Below are 22,142 nucleotides of genomic sequence, written 5' to 3' on the forward strand. Positions count from 1 at the left end.
TTATTACCTTTTTACAGATAAAGATATTTTGCTTATTACATATATATATATATATATATATATATATATATACTGTATATATAGCTTATTACAAAAATTATCAAAAATTATTATCAAAAAAGTAATTTCTATATTAAAATCTACATTGAGTCTCCATTGCATCTAATGTAACACTGTCTAATATTCTTATTAAAATCTTATCTGATACTCATCTAATTTCATTTTCATTAAATCAGTAATGTACAATAAAATATACATTTTCAACAGAAATAAACTAATTCTATTAGTTCTGTAGTGTTTTACACTATTAAAGGCACAGATTTATCTGACTAGCATTCAGTCTTAGCTATAATAAAAACAATTAGGCTTTTAATCACATTTCATCCATTCTACATATTATATTAATTACCTTATATATGCACTGTGCATTTGAATAAATTAGTGCACAGCAGCGGCAGGCTGGGATACAGAGGTTGGCCTTTCTTAATTGAGATTTCTCCTTCACATTTTCTTCCATGATTGCTTGTTGCCTGGAAACACAAAGGCGACAATATATTTGGTGCCTATGTATAACTTACATAAAAAATCCATCTTATGGATACACAGAGGCCATTACGGTTATATCAGGACAAAAAGAACAAGTATAATAAGAAATCTGTAATTAAGTCTAGAACTCCAGATTCACTCCTCCTCTGGAAGGTTTAATATACAAATTCTATCGTTCATGTTATATGGTTGGCGATAAATTGCATAAGTAACTTCATTCAGATAACTACATTCAGACATTTTTCAAGCTACCATTTTGCTGAAACAGCAACATGCATACATAAATGATGTTGCATAGAAAGAAAAATGATGGTGAGATATTTTATATATTTATATTTTTAATAGATTGAACATTTGGCCCACTTGACATCTAGGAATGTGGAAAAATAACTCATTCTTGTTCAAATGGTGAGGCAGTAACTGAAAATTATTTCAAATGATTTGCTTTCATCATTTGCTTTTCAGCATCATTAACCATATAATATGACCATTATTGATTCTGAATCGGATCAGTTCAAAAATGAGTTCAAAATGAACTTTGTAAATGCTTTTAACAAATATTTCAAAACATACTGACTTATAGGCAGTGTGAATGCAGACAAGTTAAAATGAGATTAAACGGAGGAATAGTTCAACCAAAAATAAAAACTTGCTGGAAATGTATTTACCCTCAGGCCTTCCAGAACTCTCATTCTGACGGCACCCATTCACTGCAGAGGATTCACTGGTGAGCAAGTGATATAATGCAACATTTCTCCAAATCTGTTCCAATGAAGAAACAAACTACATCTTGCAGGGGCGAGTACATTTTCAGCATTTTCATTTTTGGGTAAACTATTCCTTTAATAACAGGTGCTCTTCTGATTTCATGCTTCTCTTACCTATGCTCTTCTATCAAACACATCAAGGACATCATAGCGTATCCACTGATGCAGGTCTGAACTGAAAGAAATGTTGGAAAATGCGCACATGATATATATTTCTTTACTAATGATCAACAAATAATACTCTTTAAATACAGCTGTGCTCAAAGCTTAAACAGCCCTTGCAACAAAAAAAAAGTTGCATATCATACACTAAAATGCAAAATAACTGAAATTATACAAATGATCTTGTTCAAAATTGCACACATCCTTGGTTCACAATGTGTGTCTAGTGGCTGCTTTTGATAGGTGTGAATGCATCCCTTAATTCAGTTCAATTCTCAACTCCTTGTGACCCACTGCTTTGCACATTTTGTATGCCTCTCATATCTGACACACTCGGTTCAGTTCATGGAGCTCCCTTCTAATGAGCTGATGATGTGAATCAGGGGCGTTAAATTAGAAAAACTAAATGTGCAGCGCAGCAGGGGTTGAGAACCACCACCTTAATTGTCCCTGGTGACAAAGCTGGAGCATCAAAACTCAAATGTGCAGAGTATGCTGGGACCCTACATGACTGTGGGCTGTAAACAAACCAGGGGGAAAGAGTCATTGATGCTTGATACGACAATACATGGTACTGGTGTAAGCATATTTACAAGATCATAATTATTTTGTCTTTTGCAGTATAAGCAAATATCTATTATATTAAATAGCTAGAATAATCAACAACTACATAGTTAACAAAATGCAATTTAAACAGAGATGTACGAAATATGACCAGAATAGCATTCATGCAGATCACTGATGTCGTTATTGTGTTAAGAAAGCCCAAAAAAGCCCTGTCTGCGAACATTTCTTGTAAAAAAAAAAAAAAAAGAAAAAAAAAAGAGAGATTTTAACAGCACGTCTCAACGCCATCTCGCTTCAGGAAAACACATCGCACTGATGCGAGCTTGCTCATGTAGCTGCTCATGTGCCCATCCGGGTACTGCAGCTCCAGCCAATCAGCTTCGAGGACTGAACACCAAAGTCCTTTACGGTCTTTATGTGGTGGCAATGTATATATCAAACCTTGCTATGTTTACAGGGGCGTTAAATTAGAAAAACTAAATGTGCAGCGCAGCAGGGGTTGAGAACCACCACCTTAATTGTCCCTGGTGACAAAGCTGGAGCATCAAAACTCAAATGTGCAGAGTATGCTGGGACCCTACATGACTGTGGGCTGTAAACAAACCAGGGGGAAAGAGTCATTGATGCTTGATACGACAATACATGGTACTGGTGTAAGCATATTTACAAGATCATAATTATTTTGTCTTTTGCAGTATAAGCAAATATCTATTATATTAAATAGCTAGAATAATCAACAACTACATAGTTATCAAAATGCAATTTAAACAGAGATGTACGAAATATGACCAGAATAGCATTCATGCAGATCACTGATGTCGTTATTGTGTTAAGAAAGCCCAAAAAAGCCCTGTCTGCGAACATTTCTTGTAAAAAAAAAAAAAAAGAAAAAAAAGAGAGAGATTTTAACAGCACGTCTCAACGCCATCTCGCTTCAGGAAAACACATCGCACTGATGCGAGCTTGCTCATGTAGCTGCTCATGTGCCCATCCGGGTACTGCAGCTCCAGCCAATCAGCTTCGAGGACTGTCCTTTACGGTCTTTATGTGGTGGCAATGTATATATCAAACCTTGCTATGTGTCATTTGCACATACAGCAATTTTAAATAATATTTACAATTTTATGCAATTTATATAAACAATAACACTGTAATAATATGCATATTAACAAAAACTATATCAAGGCTATTGTTCATTCACAATACCTAATGAACAGCATTTTATAAAGTATAACTGGTTAGTATGTTAGTTAATCACATCAAAGGAACGCGACTGAGGATCAAGTACGTCACACTAGGGCTTGACCAAACAAAACGCGCTATTTCATGTGCGCAATCAGCTAGGTGGAGTTTAAGTCGACCGACTGGATTGCATTGCTGAGAGTGTATGGGACCTTCGCCGTGGGGAAATATTAATAAGTGGACGTAACGTTGAGGGAAAACAACCAAGACACGTTGAATACCTAATATGAGGTCTCATTTCATTCGGGCTTTTGCGAAAGTTGCCTGTAACGCGGTTACAAGGGGCTCGAGGGAATATTAATATTTACATAACCGCGCTGATTTCGGGCTTGCGCGTCTTACTCCGTATTGACTTCAGCTGGAAGACTGCGCGCATTGAGATTCAAGTCAACTCACAGGTCAACTTGCTTTAAAGGCCAGATATAAAACATGTACAGTATTGTTGATTATTTTGGATAATTCTGGAAAACAAGTTATACAACAGGGAAGTGTACTTTGCGTTGCGCCCTGGTCCTAAAGCCAGTCGTGTATTCGGCTGTTGCGCGGATAACCAGCGCTTGCCTCAATGCTGCAACTGTGGTCGTGTTCCAAATCATTAGACGTGATGATGGAAAGTGTTTTGTTAGAGCAAGGCTAACTATTTTTTCCCCGTTTTGTATAATCCAGAATAATTTGAACGCGCATACATAGTGACTTCATTAGATAGTTTGTCGTTTTTACGCTTTTGAAAGCAGTTTATTCTTTGGAGTGTGAAGTAGAGCGACGCGAGGGTCTGTATCGTAGCAGCACAGCATACTACAAACGGCTGAAGGGACTTGAGTGGAGTAATGGTGGTAAATACGGTCCACTGGTTCAGGAAGGGCTTGCGGCTCCACGACAATCCTTCACTCAGAGACTCCATCCAGGGAGCGCACACTGTCCGCTGTGTGTACATCCTGGACCCCTGGTTCGCCGGATCCTCCAACGTCGGGATCAGCAGGTGGAGGTAATAGATCGGGAAGCCAAATAACATATCTGTGCTTGGAATGCATTGCAAAATCTTATTTAGAGTAGTCTACTAATAATCATCTGCTTCTAAAAAAAATGTATTGCTAACACTTTACAATAAGGTCCCATTAGTTAACGACAGTTAATGCAATAGAAAGATTAATACATACTGAAACATTGTTCATGTTTAGTAAAAATACAAATGTCCATCGTTTGTTCATGTTAACTTAGGTCCATTAAATAATAATACATTTTTATTTTAAATATTATATTAGCAAATGAATTGAAATTAACATGAACTAAAATTGATAAATGCTTTATATTTTCATTGTTAGTTCATGTTATCTAATGTAGTTTAAAAAATGGAAACTTATTTTAAAGGGTTAAGTGTAATATATTCCTTCTGTTGATTGTTCTATTCTAATCTATTCCACTGATTATGTTTTATTCTACTCTTATTTTTCAATACTGTTCTTATATTTTCTCATCTTAGCTATCATAATAGATTATATTCAGTTCTAACTGAACGCTATTCTATTTTGTTTAATTCTATTATCTGTTCTATTATAATCTTTTTTTATCTACTACAGCTACTACTATATTCCATCTATCTATTCTGTAACAATGACATCACTGCAATTATGCAATAAGATCAAAGTGCATTATCAAAATACTTTTACATATATAGCAGAACCTCTATTAGTTTAAATATGCATTTCAAAAAATGTGTTATAATACAAATAATACAACTCTTAAGGTAAACTATTACCAGTATAGTAATAACAAAACTTATTGGACTGACAGACTTTTAATGAAGCCATTTTACAAGTGTTGGCCAATTAGTGGATTTACAGACCAAAATGAGTGACTGATTGCAGCCAGTGCATGTCTTCACATTTGAGTATTATTATGTCATACTATCTGAATTAATAAAGAAGAGAAACTAGTATGTTTTGTAATTAGCTGAGTCTACTGACTTGTTGAACAAGGTCCTATTGACAGATGCCGCTTGTCCATCAGTGGCAAGGCACTTCTCTGAATGACATTGCAAGTAAGTCAGTTTAAAACACTGACTTAAACCAAGTCAAGGTTTCTATGTAAGGCTATTTTGGTTTTCAAAGAGGAGGCAAAATCTCTTAATGTGTGTTCATAAACTTTTTTTTACCCTGTTTCCCAGGGAGCTCACACACAGGAAATGATACTAGACAAAACTCAACTGCCGAAACTGTCAGTGAGTTGCTGCTAAATGCTCAGCACATGAAGGTTTATTTTTTGGAAATGGACAGACTATTGAAATTGTGTTTAAGTAATATTAAAATAAATAAATATTTTTGTAAGATTAAATTCTTGTTTTTAAAGAAGAGACTTATATTCATTCACTTAATATTCATAGAATTCTCACAAACAAAAAGCTACACTAATGCATTAGTAACAGAGTCTCTGTTTTGTCTTCTTAACTACAAGCAGTATTACATAACACAGACACTTACATCAGTCTTCCACACCCATGCTTGCTTACTATACATCTCTTAAACTCTTCAAGGGATAGTTTATCCGTAAACAAATACATGTCTTTATTTACTCACCCTCATGTCATTCCAAACAGTTTGACTTTCCAAGTTCCAACACAGTTTTGAAAAATGCGCTCTTCCATTAAACGAAAGTGGATGGGAACTTGAGACTGTAAGCTGCAAAAAGAACAAAAATGTATCACTATATATAAGTCTTATAATAGATTTGAGGGATGAACAGACTGAAATATAATATTCACTCAAAATCATGCTTGACTGTATGGAAAAGAGCAGCTTGGAAATTCTATAAATATCTCCTTTTGTGATTCACGTTAGAGAGTAAGTCATATGGATGTGGAACAACTTGAGGATGAGTAAATGATAAACATCTTGTATTAAAAAGCTTTTTACACCATGTGCAGTATATCTAATCACTATAGCATGTGGTGTGTGTGTGTGTGTGCATGTGTGTCCATTTCTATAAATGTATGTTGGCACACACTCGAGGTGAGGTCTACTGCTGGATGATGTGATGATGTAGCAGCGTTTAGTGTCTCCCACCTTCATCCACCCACTTGTGTCTCCATTGTGTTGGGAAATGGGTCAGTGTGTTATAGAGGGTGATCATAATGCCTACTACAAAATGCTTAGTAATGTGCTCAGCTGTGGTGACCTACTTTATTCACTATGGAATCAAAATAAGCTCTGGTAAGACCCACCTAGTTTACATAAACTGGGAAAGATGGTAACATTTACAAGATATAAAATAATAAACTAATTAAAAACAGGATGTAGATTTTTTTTATGCTTGCTTGGTTACTGAAGGTGTATTCATCTCATACTGGCTCTGTAAAATCTGTCTAATTAGGGACAAGTGAATGAAATTAGAATAAATATGCATGGCTTTGGTAAACTAGTTGATTTTGGAAAAAATAAAAATTGTAGTGCACATCCATAAAACTGACTGCTAACATACACCGCAAACTTGATGCACTTTAATTGCACATTTGAACATGATGCACTATATTATCTCTGCAATCATTACAACAATGAATGTTTGTCATATAACATGATACTGTGGTGTTCTGTCTGACCCGAGTTGTTTGTGTCACTGGATCAGATGACTGGGAGACAATTGTCTTTGATTCCAATCATACAGCGGTGAATCGGTAACAGAGAGGGAGGCTACGGCTTAGACAGGGATTTACACATTATCACTGACTGCGTGTAGAGGACAACATTTCCTGCGAGCAGGCAGGATCGTACAACAGTACGGAAATAAAAGGGCAGATGTTTTGGTGCAGCATGAATCATCTGTTAACAATGATATACAGTGAGGTCCGAAACTGAGAGCATGTTAAAACTGTGGGATCTTTTTCCAATTCAGGATTTCGAAAAACTTTAAAAATGTTAACTGTTTTTAACATCACTAACACTATGACTATGAAATGTTTTTTGAGTAGCAAATATCACATTAGAATTATTTCTGAAGGATCGAGTAACTCTGAACAGGAGTAATGGCTGCTGAAAATTCAGTTTTGGCATTACAAGAATAAATTACATTTTAAAATAGAAAACCGTTATTTTAAATTGTAATAATATTTAACAACAGTACTATTTTGACTGTATTTTCGATCAAATAAATGCAGCCTTGGTGAAACGCTGTCTTTCAAAAACAACCACAAACCTTTGAATGGAAGTGAATAAACTCTACACAAATGGCTGACTGGTCTTACTCCAACACATGATGTTTCCTCCACACAGAGATGAAACCTGTTTACATGATGCTGCATTACAGTATTACAGGCAGTATCAATATTTTGGTTATCGAAACCAATAAGAGCTGCCGTTTCTCTTGCTGACTGATAATGTTTGATTTTGTTTTGTAACTTCAACATACTAATGAATATCTCAGTGAGATTTCATTGACAAAAGTATAGGAATATTATCTGGTCTTCTCCCAAAATTTTTGCCACTCATAATTGGAAAAATAACGAAACATTGCTAAATTGAATATTCTGGTCAATTGACCTTCTACTATATTCAATTGCTTGCTTTTGTTTTGATAATTTGATCAGAGAACCATGATGAATCATTCTCAAACAGACTGTAGTCCATGTGGCACTAAATAAATATTTGATTGGTCACTCTGTAGAGCACCAGGCTACTTTCTTTAGCATCTCATGGTTAGTTTTAAAGTCCAGAGAGAAAAATGACTATGTCAAATGGATTAAGGTTTTAGTACTAAAGATTATGCAAAACTGTCATGCCAAGACATATTAAGCTAGTGTCTGCACAGAAATCCTTGAAATGCATATTACACAACATTCTTTTGTTATGTGTGAGTGTGTATGTAGATGAGGTAACAAGGTAGTTTTAGACAGATTTCATTTGAGATCAATTATAGTTTGGCCAGGAGTATCCGAGGTTGTCTAGCGGTTGAAGAGAGTTTAGCTTTGGAGACTGGAGTTTTTCTCTTACTCAGCACTTGAGTTTAAGTGAGATCCTGCAGACAATAGGGACTGGGTTTCTGGGTCAATAACACGCTGCATCATGGCCAAGTACCCTTCAGTTCGTTGTTGCTTGCTATTTTAAAAGATCCATTGGGTTTTCTGCACCACTTTTCAACAGCACTACACTGAAAATGAAATGTTCTGTACATTATTTGAAAAAATTGCTCACATGGCGTGGTTCTTTTTAATGACCCAATTTACCAATGGGAGAATAAGACTGAAATTATGAAGTCTTCATCTGAACATGGACCGAATTGTTTAGGCAACTCACTACTTTACTGAATCAACATAATATTAAATTATTCAGTGTATCACATCGTTGAATTCCCATCCAGTGCTTAAAAAAAATGAAGCAATCAAATCAGTCAACATTAATTCTTGCAACTGCAATATAAAAACTTTGGCTGGTAATAATGGTAATAATCCACACTAATAATGGGACATGAAAGATACCTCAAATAGTGCAACACTGTAGTCTTACACTGAAGGAGGCACCCAAGTCATATCAAGAGACTCGGGTGACCTCTTTTGACTTGGACTAGTAAGCAACCACCCAAAACACTTTAACCACATAATAACACATTAAAAACCCCTTACAACACATTAGCAACCTTGTATCATTCAGCTACCACCCACGGCATTCGGACTGTGAATTTTACAAAGGACTGCACCATTCATAGTTTATTCAGTTTACTCAACTGGTAGAACATGGTGCTAGCAATGGCAAGGATGAATAACTGTAAGTGTAAGTTCTTTAAGATACCGGGTTGAGGATGAAATAATCACTGGATTTCAAAACTTCGAAAGGTACAGCAGTTAGTAGCAACTTTGGAACAGTGAATTCAGGGTCATTGGAGTGCATCTCTTGAATGATGAAATGAGTGTCTGTGCATGCATAATGGCAGTTATAAAAGGGCGGCAGGCTGTTTAATGGCAGTTCTGTGCATAATAAAACATATCAATGTTCAGTTAGCAGTTTCTTTCACTGTAAGCATGGCTGTTTGTAAGTCGTAATCAAGCCAGTATTGCCACACTGACTCAGGCGTTCTGTATTTCCTATGTTTTCCCATTTTCAAAAGCAGGAATGGAGTAATTAACCAATTACCATTGTGACACATTATGATTTGTTTATCAAATTGAAAGGTAGTTACAAATAGCATATTTATATATATATATACAGTTACAAATATTTATATATCATATATAAGAAAAAATATTTTTAATTTAAAGCAACATTAAAATTATCAATTCTGAGTGAGTGCTTATAAATAAATAAATATATATATATATATATATATATATATATATATATATATATATATATATATATATATATATATATATCAGAAAATTTGATTTTGTCAAAAACAAAAAATTGGGTAAAACATTGGATGAGGTTGAAACATTTTGCAATGCACTGTAGCTTCAGCAAGTAATAATCTATAATTATAGCAATTATTCTGTCAGCAGATAGTTTCTATATTTTTCTATTTTTACCCTATACTTGTTCAAAGCCTTGCCACTTTGAAATGTTTTACAGTTCAATATATTATGTTGCGCAATAGTTATTGAGTATAACCATCTTCTTATTAGACTTATATTATGTGCATGATATTATTTGTCAGTAAGTTGCTATAAATACATGTCATGTCTCTTGTTGCTCAGGTTTTTACTGCAGTGTTTGGAAGACTTGGACGCCAGCCTCCGCAAACTCAACTCACGACTCTTCGTTATCCGTGGCCAACCCACCGATGTCTTCCCCAGGCTGTTTAAGGTTTCAGTTGACAATTGTTATATTTGAGTATAGTAATAATCTTGAATCTGGAAAACATTTCTGATTTATGAAATATCCTGGATTAGAAAGAATAAGACTGAAGCAAAAAAAGGAAAAAAACATTTTCCATTTAATCTTCCACATGAGTTGTGACTTGGCTCTCTCTTTCATTGTCTATGGGTGATTATTTTAAGCCCGCTAATGGTATGATTTTGTAACGCATCCAGGAGTGGAACATAACACGTCTGTCCTACGAGTATGACTCAGAGCCATTTGGAAAGGAGCGAGACGCAGCAATCAAGAAGCTGGCCAATGAGGCAGGTGTGGAGGTGATAGTTCGCATCTCTCACACGCTCTATGATCTGGACAAGTACGTACTTCCAAATCCATTCGATTTTGTTGTAACTTTTGGTCTATAATTAATTTGTTGTAAGTGAATGCCATTGCTTGCTTTGCAGTACTTTCCTAAATCATTATTCAAATTTAAAACATTAATTAACTTTGGAGCAAAGGTAGGTGTTCTTAACAATAATATTCTCAAGATTTATGAAACAATTTGGAAACAGGATAAAAAAAAATCTTTGTGTATCCTCGCTGACTTATTTCAGCATTATAAGTCCCTCTGCGGCAACGTTTTATTGTATTTTCACATTTGTAAGATTCTGTCCTATTCAAACACACAGGACTGCCATACACTGACATTAGAAAAGATCAAAAGCTTGTCTGATATGGCGGATGGCAACAGTTGATCAGACATTATTTTTTTTAGATTATTTTTCTTACTCACTGGTGGATTGTGGTCTCTTAGGATCATCGAGCTGAATGGAGGCCAGTCTCCGCTCACGTACAAGCGCTTCCAGACCCTCATCAGCAGGATGGAGGCGGTGAAGACCCCGGCAGAGACCATCACAGCAGAAGTCATGGGGCCGTGCACCACGCTGATCTCTGAAGACCACGATGAGAAGTTCGGGGTTCCTTCTTTGGAAGAGCTTGGTTAGTCTGCTATCTTTCAAAAAAATAGCTTCAAGCTAAAATGTGTAAAATACTAAGCTACTCACCTATATGAAGTATGTAATGTATCCTTAAACAACTTGGGAATCAGTCAAACTGTCCTTATTTTTAAAAGTTGCACTGTAAAAATGGTAATTATTGATGTTTTTCCTGGAACAGGCTTTGACACAGAAGGCCTGTCCTCAGCTGTGTGGCCTGGAGGAGAAACAGAGGCCCTCACTCGTCTGGAGAGGCACCTGGAGAGGAAGGTTGGAGACACTCCATAAATCACACGTATACAGCTGTAGGATTGAAATGTTAATAAATATAACTAAGCAAACTATATAAATTCAGAAATACACTTGAAAGCAATGACATTTAGTGAGCTGATAATAATCTGACCTTGTTTAACTGATGCTTTTGAGATGATCATATATTATTCTTTAAAAAAAATACTCACCATCTACACTAACATTCAGAGTTTGGTGTCATTTATTAATTAATTAATTTATTTATTTTTAAGAAATGAATACTTTTATTCAGCAAGGATGTGTCTAATGTGAGTTTGATTATCATTTTGCGTGACATTTATAGCCATACTGAAAGCGATCTTGAAAAAATGAAAGCAAACGTATGTTAAGATTGTGAACGCAGTGCGAACCAACAAGTGTATTCCATAACAAAGATGGTATCAGTCACTCAGTATTTACTTTTAATAATGTTAAAAAGGTTTAATATTAGATGATTAGATGATAAACGTCAATTTCGTTGGGAGTGCAGTGCGCTTCTGAATGGCTGATATTTGAGTGATTCTGTCATGTCGCGTCTGGTGTGGACAGCCAAATTGCTTGTCGCTGGAATCTTGTCGCGTTGCGTGTAGTTAGGACATGGTGTAACCCCAAACTTTTCAGCAGTAGTGCATGTTTACCATTTAAATAACTTGTTCAACAAATTTCAGGCCATCCTTATTGATGAGCTCAGTAAATTAATGATTCTTTCATAACAAACTTTTTTTCTAGGCTTGGGTGGCCAACTTTGAGCGTCCCAGAATGAATGCCAATTCGCTGTTGGCCAGTCCCACTGGCCTCAGTCCATATTTAAGATTCGGCTGCCTCTCCTGTCAACTCTTCTACTTCAAACTCACAGACCTCTACAGAAAGGTCAGCATGTCATCATATGTATCTTATTGTACTTCAAATGATGTTGTTAATGTTAAACTGATTTAGGGATCATGTAGAAGAGTTGAATGATAATTCTGAGTTATTTACACTTTTTCCGTACAGGTCAAAAAGAACAGCTCACCTCCTCTGTCCCTCTATGGCCAATTACTGTGGCGTGAATTCTTTTACACGGCCGCCACCAACAACCCACGCTTTGACAAGATGGAAGGCAATCCAATTTGCGTGCAGATCCCTTGGGACAAAAACCCAGAGGCTTTGGCCAAGTGGGCTGAGGGCAGGACGGGTTTCCCCTGGATCGATGCCATCATGACTCAACTGAGACAAGAGGGCTGGATCCACCATCTAGCCCGGCACGCAGTTGCTTGTTTCCTCACCCGCGGAGACCTGTGGATCAGCTGGGAGGAGGGCATGAAAGTATGAAGAGCTCATGATTGTGATCATTTTCGATATTTTACTAATATGACAGAACTTCAGTGGCAGCACTCACATGCGTGTGTCTTCACAGGTCTTTGAGGAGCTATTGCTGGATGCAGACTGGAGCGTGAATGCAGGAAGCTGGATGTGGCTGTCCTGTAGCTCCTTCTTCCAGCAGTTCTTCCACTGCTACTGTCCCGTGGGCTTCGGCCGCCGCACTGACCCCAACGGAGACTACATACGGTGAGTTGCAACTGTACAGCGAAAACAAAGAACATTTAAATGATTATTAAAAATACCTTTAAAAACATTGAAACATTAAAGTAGATACTTTCACTTGCATTTAACATGCGTTAAAATCACTTTTGTAAATGTAATTATATATATATATATATATATATACACATACAAACAACATAAACAAAACATATACATAAAAATAAAATGCTTTCTATGTATTTAAAATCACTTTTGTAAATAATTTGATATGGACCCCGAAATGGGACATTGCGACCCATATATATATATAATCTACTCTCTTTTTCTCTTGAAGCCGTTATTTGCCAGTGTTAAGGGGTTTCCCAGCCAAGTATATCTACGAGCCCTGGAATGCTCCTGAAAGCGTTCAGAAAGCAGCCAAATGTATAATTGGTGTGCACTACCCCAAACCCATGGTGCATCACGCAGAGGCAAGCCGCCTCAATATAGAGCGTATGAAACAGATCTACCAGCAACTGTCCTGCTACCGTGGCCTGGGTAAGACAAAAACGAAGGGAAATGAAAATGCCACACTAGTCCATACGTCACTCTCTGGATATGCTGTCTGCAACATTTATTGTTGGTGTAACTGCAAAATACGTCTACCTAAAAAAAAAAATGTAAATGTGATTAATCCTTATGAACTAATAGGCTTCTGGATATTGAGGGCTAATTTTTGAAAGGAGTTGTGTAAATTGTATATAATTAAATGCCTGAATTAGCAGAAAAATTGCAGAGAATCTGGAATTAGTTCACGTTCTTCTCTGACTGATGCTTCACTCCCAACAGGACTGCTGGCAATGGTGCCGTCCAACACTAATGGAAATGGTGAGAATTCCACAACCTTAAAGGGATTCCAAACAGAAGATGTGACCAAGGAAGTCACTGCACCTTCAGGTTTGCACACTCCCTAGCTTCCCTATATTTTATACAAGCTATGCTATATTAGACACATCTGTTCATTTTAATTTCGTTTTAAAAATGAAGAATTAAACTGTGAATGAACAATTTAAAACACATATACGCACTACTATGTTATCTGATCAATTTTCTTCAATTCATCTCAGGCTATCAGATGCCTCCCACCTCTCAAGGTGAATGGCATAGCAGGACGATGGTTTACTCACAAGGAGACCACCAAACAAGCAGCATCATGCCACCGCAAGGTATAAACACTATGCCAATGACACATCAATATCTAGCCTATATCTGCAATTATCAACAATATCTCATTAAATCTCAGCAGCATTGATATTTTTCTATTTGCAAGACATGTCATGATTGTTTGTCTCACAGGTTTTGCAAGCATCAGTAGTAGCACAATGTGCTACAGGCAAGATTCACAGCAGATACCTGGTCCTGCTGTACAGCCAGGTAATGACTTCCACATTTAACCAGAGGGCAGTCTAATGTCATACAGATTTTACAGTTAGCGTTATAATCTTGAAATCTCATTCTCAGGACGAGGGCTACACTGCAGCACCCTCCAGATGTCAGGAAAACGACACAGCGAGGAGTCTGGTCCTGCCACATGCTCAAAAGTCCAGAGGCAGAGCAGCTCTTAAACATCAGGTCTGTCACTAGTTGTCTGTATTTGGAAAAAAAAATGTATATATATATATATATAAATATTATTATTATTTATTATTATTTAGTCATTTATTAGACGCTTTTATCCAAAGCGACTTACAAATGAGGACAACAGAAGCAATCAATTGTAGTATTAAAACAACTAAAAACAGATCCAAAACTAAAAGCTAAAACTTTATAAATACTACCTATACACATTTTAAAAATAAAGAGATTAAATAAAAATGACAAATGCATACAACAAAATTTCAAAACTTAACATTTAAATGAAAAGCAAAAAATAAAGCTAAAAACAATTCAAAATATTAAAGAACAAAAGGTAGGAGTATAATAATGATTCTAACATAACACTAAGCCAAACACCAAAAAAACAACTGCATATGTGTATGTACAATCACACACACATACATATATTAATACTGTATATGTACATACACATTTATAAATTCAATATATATATAATTTAATTTCCATTTAGTCTGTTGAAGTATTAAAATTACTCAAATTAAATAAAACTAAAAACTTAATAAAAGACCTATACAGACATAATAAATTCAGACATAATGTAACTAAAATTAAAATAAATAACAAATAAAACAAATCAAATGACAGTAGTTTATCAGTAATCCTAAAAAATAACACTGCCAAACACATGCTAAAAAACAACAACTTACTTACACATCGTAAGAAATGGTTATAAAAACTGAAACAGAAGCTAAACAAGTAATAGGAAAGAGGAGAAATAAAAAGCGATACTTATCCCTTGCCGGTGTCCCTGCCGGTGGAGTCGCACGGTAGATTTGATGGTCTTTACACTCTTCGGTCTTACCACGAGGAGGCCTTCACACGACCGCTGTCGCGGTAAACTAAGCTTTTTTAGACGTTGCTAAAAAGAACATTATTTGGTGTAATGCAATGTGTTTATGCGGTTTAAGGTTAACAAAACACATTATTTTCCATATAATGTACATTATTGTTTTTCCTCTATGCCTCGCCTTTCTGAAACGCATCGATTTTTACAAAGCTCATCGTTCTAAAAAAGCGAGGTGTGCTCTGATTGGCCAGCTATCCAGTGCGTTGTGATTGGCCGAATGCCTCAAGTGTGTGATGGAAATGTTACGCCCCTTAACTAACATACTGTGATGCTGTCACCCAGCATGACGAGACAAAACCAATAAAACCCATTACAAATTAGGCATTTGTTGCATCCAGTGGGGACATAATTGCTGATTATAATGACTTATACTGTAATTATACGCGTTGCATTGCATATCGCGCTACGTAAACATAAAACCATGTCTGCATTTGTGATCGGACAAACAACAAGCGCTACTCTACACTGCTCAAAACTTGCCATTTGAATCAGCAGTGGCAAATTATTTAAATATAAAAAACGTACTTACAGGCTGTGAGTCAGAAGCGCCAGACTGTCCTTGCAAAGTTGGAACTGCCCAACTTGATAGCCTTTGTGCCACAGACGCATTGTAGGCTACTGGTTCTGGAAACGCGAAAATGCGCAGCACACATCTGAATATTTGGTTTGAACTGTTCTGGAACAGTGTTCTAAATACAACTTAACCACTGATTTCTAGTTGTGTCCTCTTTTGGAAGAAGTTTAAATCGTATCATATGACCCCTTTAAAGAAGTTTCTTAATGCTCATCAAGGCTGCTTTTATTTGATCAATATACAGAAAAATACAGAATAAATAAAATTAATACAATTATTAAAATAACCTTTTTCAAGTGTTTCTGTTTTTCTTTATGTCACATTCTTATACTTCAGGAAGCCTTATTTGCATCTTTTTTGTGTTTTTCAGAAATGGTCGATGCAAAGTGCTCAGAACGACTTCGCAGAGGCCTGATTTTTTTTTTTTCCGCACCTTTTTCCGAGTTGTTACATTTAGCATTTTTACAGAACCAAAATCTCACTGACGGGAGTGACTGAAGGGAGTGCATGATTCTCTCTATAAGCACATCAACACATAGCACTTCGAAACAATCAAGACTGTACATTATCACAGGGACTTCACCCAAGCGGTCACCAACATCCCGACAACATTGGAATTATTTTGCGGCTCTGTGATCTGCACAGCTGCAATGTTCTGTCAACGTTGCGTTCATGTTTGGACTGTTTGGGACAAAATTTTTGTGTATGTAAGGATTTGACAAATACTTTAGATACAAAATGTAAATATTTAATATTGTATGTGCTTTCTCTATTTAATGTTGTTATAGGCCCATTGATATATTTTTATATAAAGAATTATTGTGGATCAATTTTACTCTGTTCTTTATGAAAACATTTTAAAGCATTTGTAGACTGTTCATGCAGTACACTGCTAAGCCTCTCCTGCTTGCGAGCACTACGTTTTTTTTTTTATCTTGATCTCTCCTTTGCTTGCTTGTTCTCTTTCTGTCTCTACCACAAATGTTTGTGATCTCTCTCTTTTCAGATTGTCAAATCTGTCTTGTACTCCTCCTCTCTATCTGGGGGTCTCTCCTTTGCTGTTAATTATATGAAACTACAAGTCACCACAATGTTTCTCATCCTCTCACCTTGTGCTTGTTTAATAAAGTGTAAATGTAAAGGTTGTCTCGCTCATTTACTTACAGGATGCTGTTCTGTCACACATTCTGCTGCTGAAATTTTTTCAGTGACTAATGCCTATTCCACCACACAGCATAGCTGATGACAAACAAATAAATTATATACTGTATATATATATATATATATATATATATATATATATATTTACAAGAAACACACACACACACGTATATATATAATTGTGAGAAAATTTGAGCGTTAAACCCCATATTTATGAACTTGACTGCATCAAACCAAGCAACATCTGCAAACAGAAGGTGCTAAATATTTTCTGAAAACGAACCCTTCTTAACTATTTTGCAAATACCTGTAACCATCTGATGTTAAGGTTCAAACAAATATCTAATCACAGATCACCAAGTGAACTATGAACATGCTCAGTAACGTCTGACAACCACTAAGTGTCCAAAACACTGATTATGGTCCAAACACTGTTTTAATCTGAATTGCAATAAATGTATCGATTTACAACAAACTTGTTTATGCTATCTTTTTTTCCAACAAATGCTGCATGCTTTTGTTATGTAATGCGAAGACACTGGTGCTATTTTTAGGGTGAATTGAGTGTCCAAGTAATTTTGGGGCCTTATTTGAGACATTGTATCACATTTATGCTACTTAAAAATATTACAATATTGATTGCTTACATAACACACAAAGACAGGGTGAAAAGCGGGAACGTTAGCTTTTTAGAAACACTGTCAGTTGTCGGTATCCCAAGGACATAAACAAATGTATTAAAGTTGAGAGAAACCGGAGAAACATTTGAATGCACCACAAGAGGACATTAGCAGAGCTCGAATGGATGAATTGTTTGGTCACGCCCCCACGTTACGTGAGACGTTACGTCTACAATAGAATTATTCATTTCTTTACATTAGCAACCTCAGTCGGTGAACGCTAATGACTGAACAGAGATTAAATTATTTTGTTTATGCATTTTGAAATGTCGCACATGGATAAACCATAAGCAGTTGATCGCACGAGGCACATCTGTCGTGTTATGAAATTAATGTTGCGTAAGTAATAGTACATTTCGCCACTTAATAAATGAAACTCCACAGCCACCTATTTTCTCTGACATTAAGATGAATCATCTGTAAGCGTCAGCTGAAATGAAACTCCCTCATAAAATGAAAGAAGAGGTAAAAAAAAAAAAGCATAATGTCTGTGTATCTCCACATGACAGCGCTGCTTCTCTCTTTCACCTGTGCCAGCCTGTCTATGGTGCCAACAAAATATATTTGGGAACCCTGTTTTTTTACAGTCTGTGGTGGGAACTTAACGCATTTCAATACTAGAATGCTGAAAAGACCATTTGACTATTTTGATGTAGGCTGGTAAACTTTAAACAGCATGCTATCAAGCTGTCCATATATTTTAAATCTATATATATATGAGAAAAAATATTTTTTGTTCACTTTGTATAATCTTATGAATTAATTCAAAGCTTTATTTACATCGATATGTTTTCTTAATAAAAGCGTAAATAATTGCATCTAAAATTGCAATTTGAGAATACAAATTACTACATTTGTAATATAACGCATTGCCAAATTTAGCGGTTGCAAAATTTGTCCTTCGAGCCGAATTCAAACCAAATATAAGAATTCAAATGGCACTGGCAGCAATGAACCTCTACAGTCCTCCGCTCTACCAACTGAGCTATCGAAGGATTTGAATCCATTTTTATGTTTTAAAAAGAACATAATAATCTAATAATAATAAATACAATTACGGTATCTCTCGTGGGAGCTGGATATCTATGTGAATTTTTGGTTCTTGCTTTCTGACCGCGTTTTCAACAGGTTCTCACGAGTAATCGTTCTGAAAATTCAAAAATCCAAGCAAAACCTAATTTAGTAACGTTACACTCCAGAGAACGTGAACACGGAAGTACAGAATACAAGGAATTTAGTGTCGATATAAACCATAGACTGTATAAAAACATGGACGTAGTGTCCGGGACGTCACCCGTAGGTCCCGGAAGAGGTTTTTTGAAGCTCAAAAGTGGGCGGAGCCGGCCGTCGCCATCTTGGCAGCCATCTCGCCACCGCGCGTCACTCCCGGGTAATCGAAAATGGGCAAAGAGGCGGGAGCAGGTTGCTGAAACCACGCCCACCTAGCTCGACGGTGGTGACAGCAGCGGCAATCCACCTGTCACTCAAGTGGCCACGCCCTTAATTATGCAGAACTTAAAGGCTTGATATAATTTAAACGGATGACTTATAAAAAAAATTCACCCCCCTCAAAGTTGTCATGAAGGGCAAAATTAACTATATAAACCAAAATCATTTTTTGAACCAGGCTGTAAACGTTTTTTTTTTCTGCTGTAAAGTTGGGCATTTTAACATGGGGAGTCTATGGGATTGCCTCCCTTTTGCAACTGCTCTAGCGGCCAGTTGATGAATTACAGTTTAAGTCACTTCCGTGTTGGCTTCACGAGAGAGAGCGGGAGGTTGCCGCTTGGTATAAACACATGCCTAGCGATGTAAGTTATAGCAATTAGCGACAAGTTGTTTTTTATTTAATACATAAACAATTGTATCTATCTTTTTTTTTATCGATATACTGCAAAGTAGAAATTGCTACTGTAACTGAACAAAACGAAGCTTTGCTCCACTGACCGCCAGTTATTTTTACGCAGTTTGCATTAAGTAGTAATGTAGTAAAACGCAGATATTAAAAGGCGAAATTCGGTAAACATCTTATTGATTATGTATATTCTGTACAGGCAAGCAGATGAAGCCAGAATATAAACGCAATGTGCAAAGTTTCACGTTAAACGCTTTCCCATAGAAAACCATGAGAAGGAAAACACTGAACCATTAAGCGGATTGGATTCATATTCCGGCCTCATCTGCTTGCCTGTGTAAACTATGCATCATAAATAGAGAATATCACTTTTTTAAAATATATTAAGGCACTTTAAGTGTTTTTACAACGTTTTGTCGCACTATTTAATGATTGAAATATTGCCGAGGGTGCTTAGTATGGATTGCAAATGGCCAAAACTTAGCATACCTTTGTTTTATTCTTTTGAGAGGTGATCTAAATACTTGCGGCTGTGAAACAGATGGAAAATTGACAGGTTTGTCCTGCAGTTCTATGGGTGTTTTGCACTTCAGGTCTTCGAGCCGGTCACGTGACTGAAAGCTGTGAATTGATAGATGCAGCTGTCCCTTGCTGCGTCTGTCCAATCAGGAATCTGATTTCAACCTTGTGCGACCTTATGGACATTTTTGTCTTTTTCGGATCATTTTGCCTGTGTTAATGCCATTTGGCATACATTTTGGCACAGGTGTGTATTTTTATTGGAATTTTAATATTTCACCCTCATTTCCTTTAATAAATCTATTTTATACTAGATACAAAAATAGTTCCTCTCAGAACTTAAAGGACAAAAATGTCCTCATTGAAACCCATTAAAACTGCAATTTTTAATCCCAGGACCATTTAACTATAAAATGATGCGGTCTTTGTTTAATAGGCTTTCATTCTGTTGGCAAGGCTTCAAAATTAAATAAAAAATAAAAAAAATTACCAGATTTTCTCAGGTTTGGCCTATAAAGCAAATACTTAAATTTTTCCGGTTTTCTGCTTTTGCTGTATTATAGAGCCAGTTGGATAAATTATGCAGCTATAATTGTGTGGGTGTGTTGGTATGGATGTCAGAGTGTGGTATGTATGTGTGTCCTAAAAAAAATGTGTGTGTTTGCACCTGAAATGTTTGACAGAGAGAAATTATACTGTACTGCGAATCACGAATCACGCTGGTGTATGCCAGCGGAGCTTTGTTGGAATCTAATGGGAAAAGTTTGGTACTGCACCCAAACAAAATCTTACTAAAAGCTCAGTTTTTTTGAGATATCAACCTCAAATTTGGGACACAACTTGTTTAGATTTATGGCTTTGATATTCTAGCAATTTTTGTAACATGCTTTATAAAAGCATGTTACAAAAAATTTTGTAAAACATGTTTTATAAAATATATTTTTATATATAAAAAGTGCTCATAAATCATTCTCATAAACTTAAACTTCTATAACTTTTTTGGTTTCAATTTTTTACAACTTTTTTAACTTCAACAATAATCTGCCAAGGGTCTTCTCTAAAATGAGACCAAACTTATGTCTGTATTCCCAAGCTTCAAATTTTTATGACAGTTTTTGGACATGGACATTTTTTCCTCTATGAACCTATGTGTAACTTTTTTTAATTGACGCACAAGGGTTAAATAAGACCTCCACCTGTCACTCACAAATAACATGCTGGCAGACTGAAGGCTGATAGAACCACCCCTCAATAAAAGGGTACAGTGAGACCATAAAGACTATTTATAATCAAACAAGAGAGGAAGAGAGACATAATTATCCTTCATTCTTGAGGTATCACTCATCTGGTTTATTATTAAAGGGGTCATATATTTTACAAGCTCTTGGTGCATAAAGAAGATCTGTAAAGTTGCAAAGACTAAAGTCTCAAATCCAAAGAGATATTCTTTATAAAAGTTAAGAGTTAACCACGCCTACCTAAAACGGCTCGTTCTAACACGCCCCCACATATCTACGTCGCTCTGTGGGAAGATTTGCATAACGCCACCCAAATGTTCACGCAAAGAAAGAAGGCGTAACTTTTATTCTCGCTGTAGTATTGTTGCCGCTGCCGCCATGTCGTGAAGATGCTGTGTTTCATTGTGAAAGCGAAACTACTTTGTTTGATCTTCCAAAAAAGGACGATATCCGCTTCGTCATGCCTAGAGCTGATCCGTGCTGGTCGCTGAGGAAATACATCAACTTTGCGCTGTGGATCGCCGGATCGGCTTTCACCGTGGACGAAGCAGAGTCCAGCCCGGGGTCGTCACATGTGGTTACCGCAAGCCCGCCGGAAGCTTCTTCGTCGAATCCACCGGCCACACCGTTCTCAAGCCTGCCCGCCTCTGCTCACTCAAGCTCACCCGCCGCCGCTCACTCAAGGCCGCGTGACGCTGTTTCGTTGTGAAAGCGAAACTACTTTGTTTGGCCTTCCAAA

At 36.4% G+C, this 22,142-nt stretch overlaps 1 protein-coding gene across 1 annotated transcript; it reads left to right on the top strand.

Moving 5' to 3' along the window:
• Window positions 1–3,387: 3,387 nt before the first annotated feature.
• On the top strand, window positions 3,388–17,091 carry LOC107593424 (cryptochrome-1-like). Its single transcript, XM_016283532.1, has 14 exons — window positions 3,388–4,269; window positions 9,961–10,069; window positions 10,297–10,439; window positions 10,878–11,062; window positions 11,240–11,328; window positions 12,079–12,219; window positions 12,343–12,654; window positions 12,746–12,897; window positions 13,208–13,410; window positions 13,702–13,809; window positions 13,980–14,078; window positions 14,209–14,286; window positions 14,374–14,484; window positions 16,321–17,091. The coding sequence occupies exons 1-13, from the start codon at window positions 4,112–4,114 to the stop codon at window positions 14,475–14,477; spliced, it is 1,881 nt and encodes a 626-aa protein (XP_016139018.1). The 5' UTR covers window positions 3,388–4,111; the 3' UTR covers window positions 14,478–14,484; window positions 16,321–17,091.
• The last annotated feature ends 5,051 nt before the right edge of the window (window positions 17,092–22,142 follow it).

Source organism: Sinocyclocheilus grahami, unplaced genomic scaffold (assembly GCF_001515645.1).
Source record: "Sinocyclocheilus grahami isolate Dianchi unplaced genomic scaffold, SAMN03320097.WGS_v1.1 scaffold1.1, whole genome shotgun sequence".
Taxonomy (NCBI): domain Eukaryota; kingdom Metazoa; phylum Chordata; class Actinopteri; order Cypriniformes; family Cyprinidae; genus Sinocyclocheilus; species Sinocyclocheilus grahami.

Coding starts and splice junctions, on each gene's coding strand:
- LOC107593424 (XM_016283532.1), top strand. CDS start 4,112: ATGGTGGTAAATACGGTCCACTGGTTCAGGAAGGGCTTGCGGCTCCAC. Junction 11,329..12,078: donor AGAGGCACCTGGAGAGGAAG/GTTGGAGACACT, acceptor CTTTTTTTCTAG/GCTTGGGTGGCCAACTTTGA. Junction 13,411..13,701: donor GTCCTGCTACCGTGGCCTGG/GTAAGACAAAAA, acceptor CACTCCCAACAG/GACTGCTGGCAATGGTGCCG.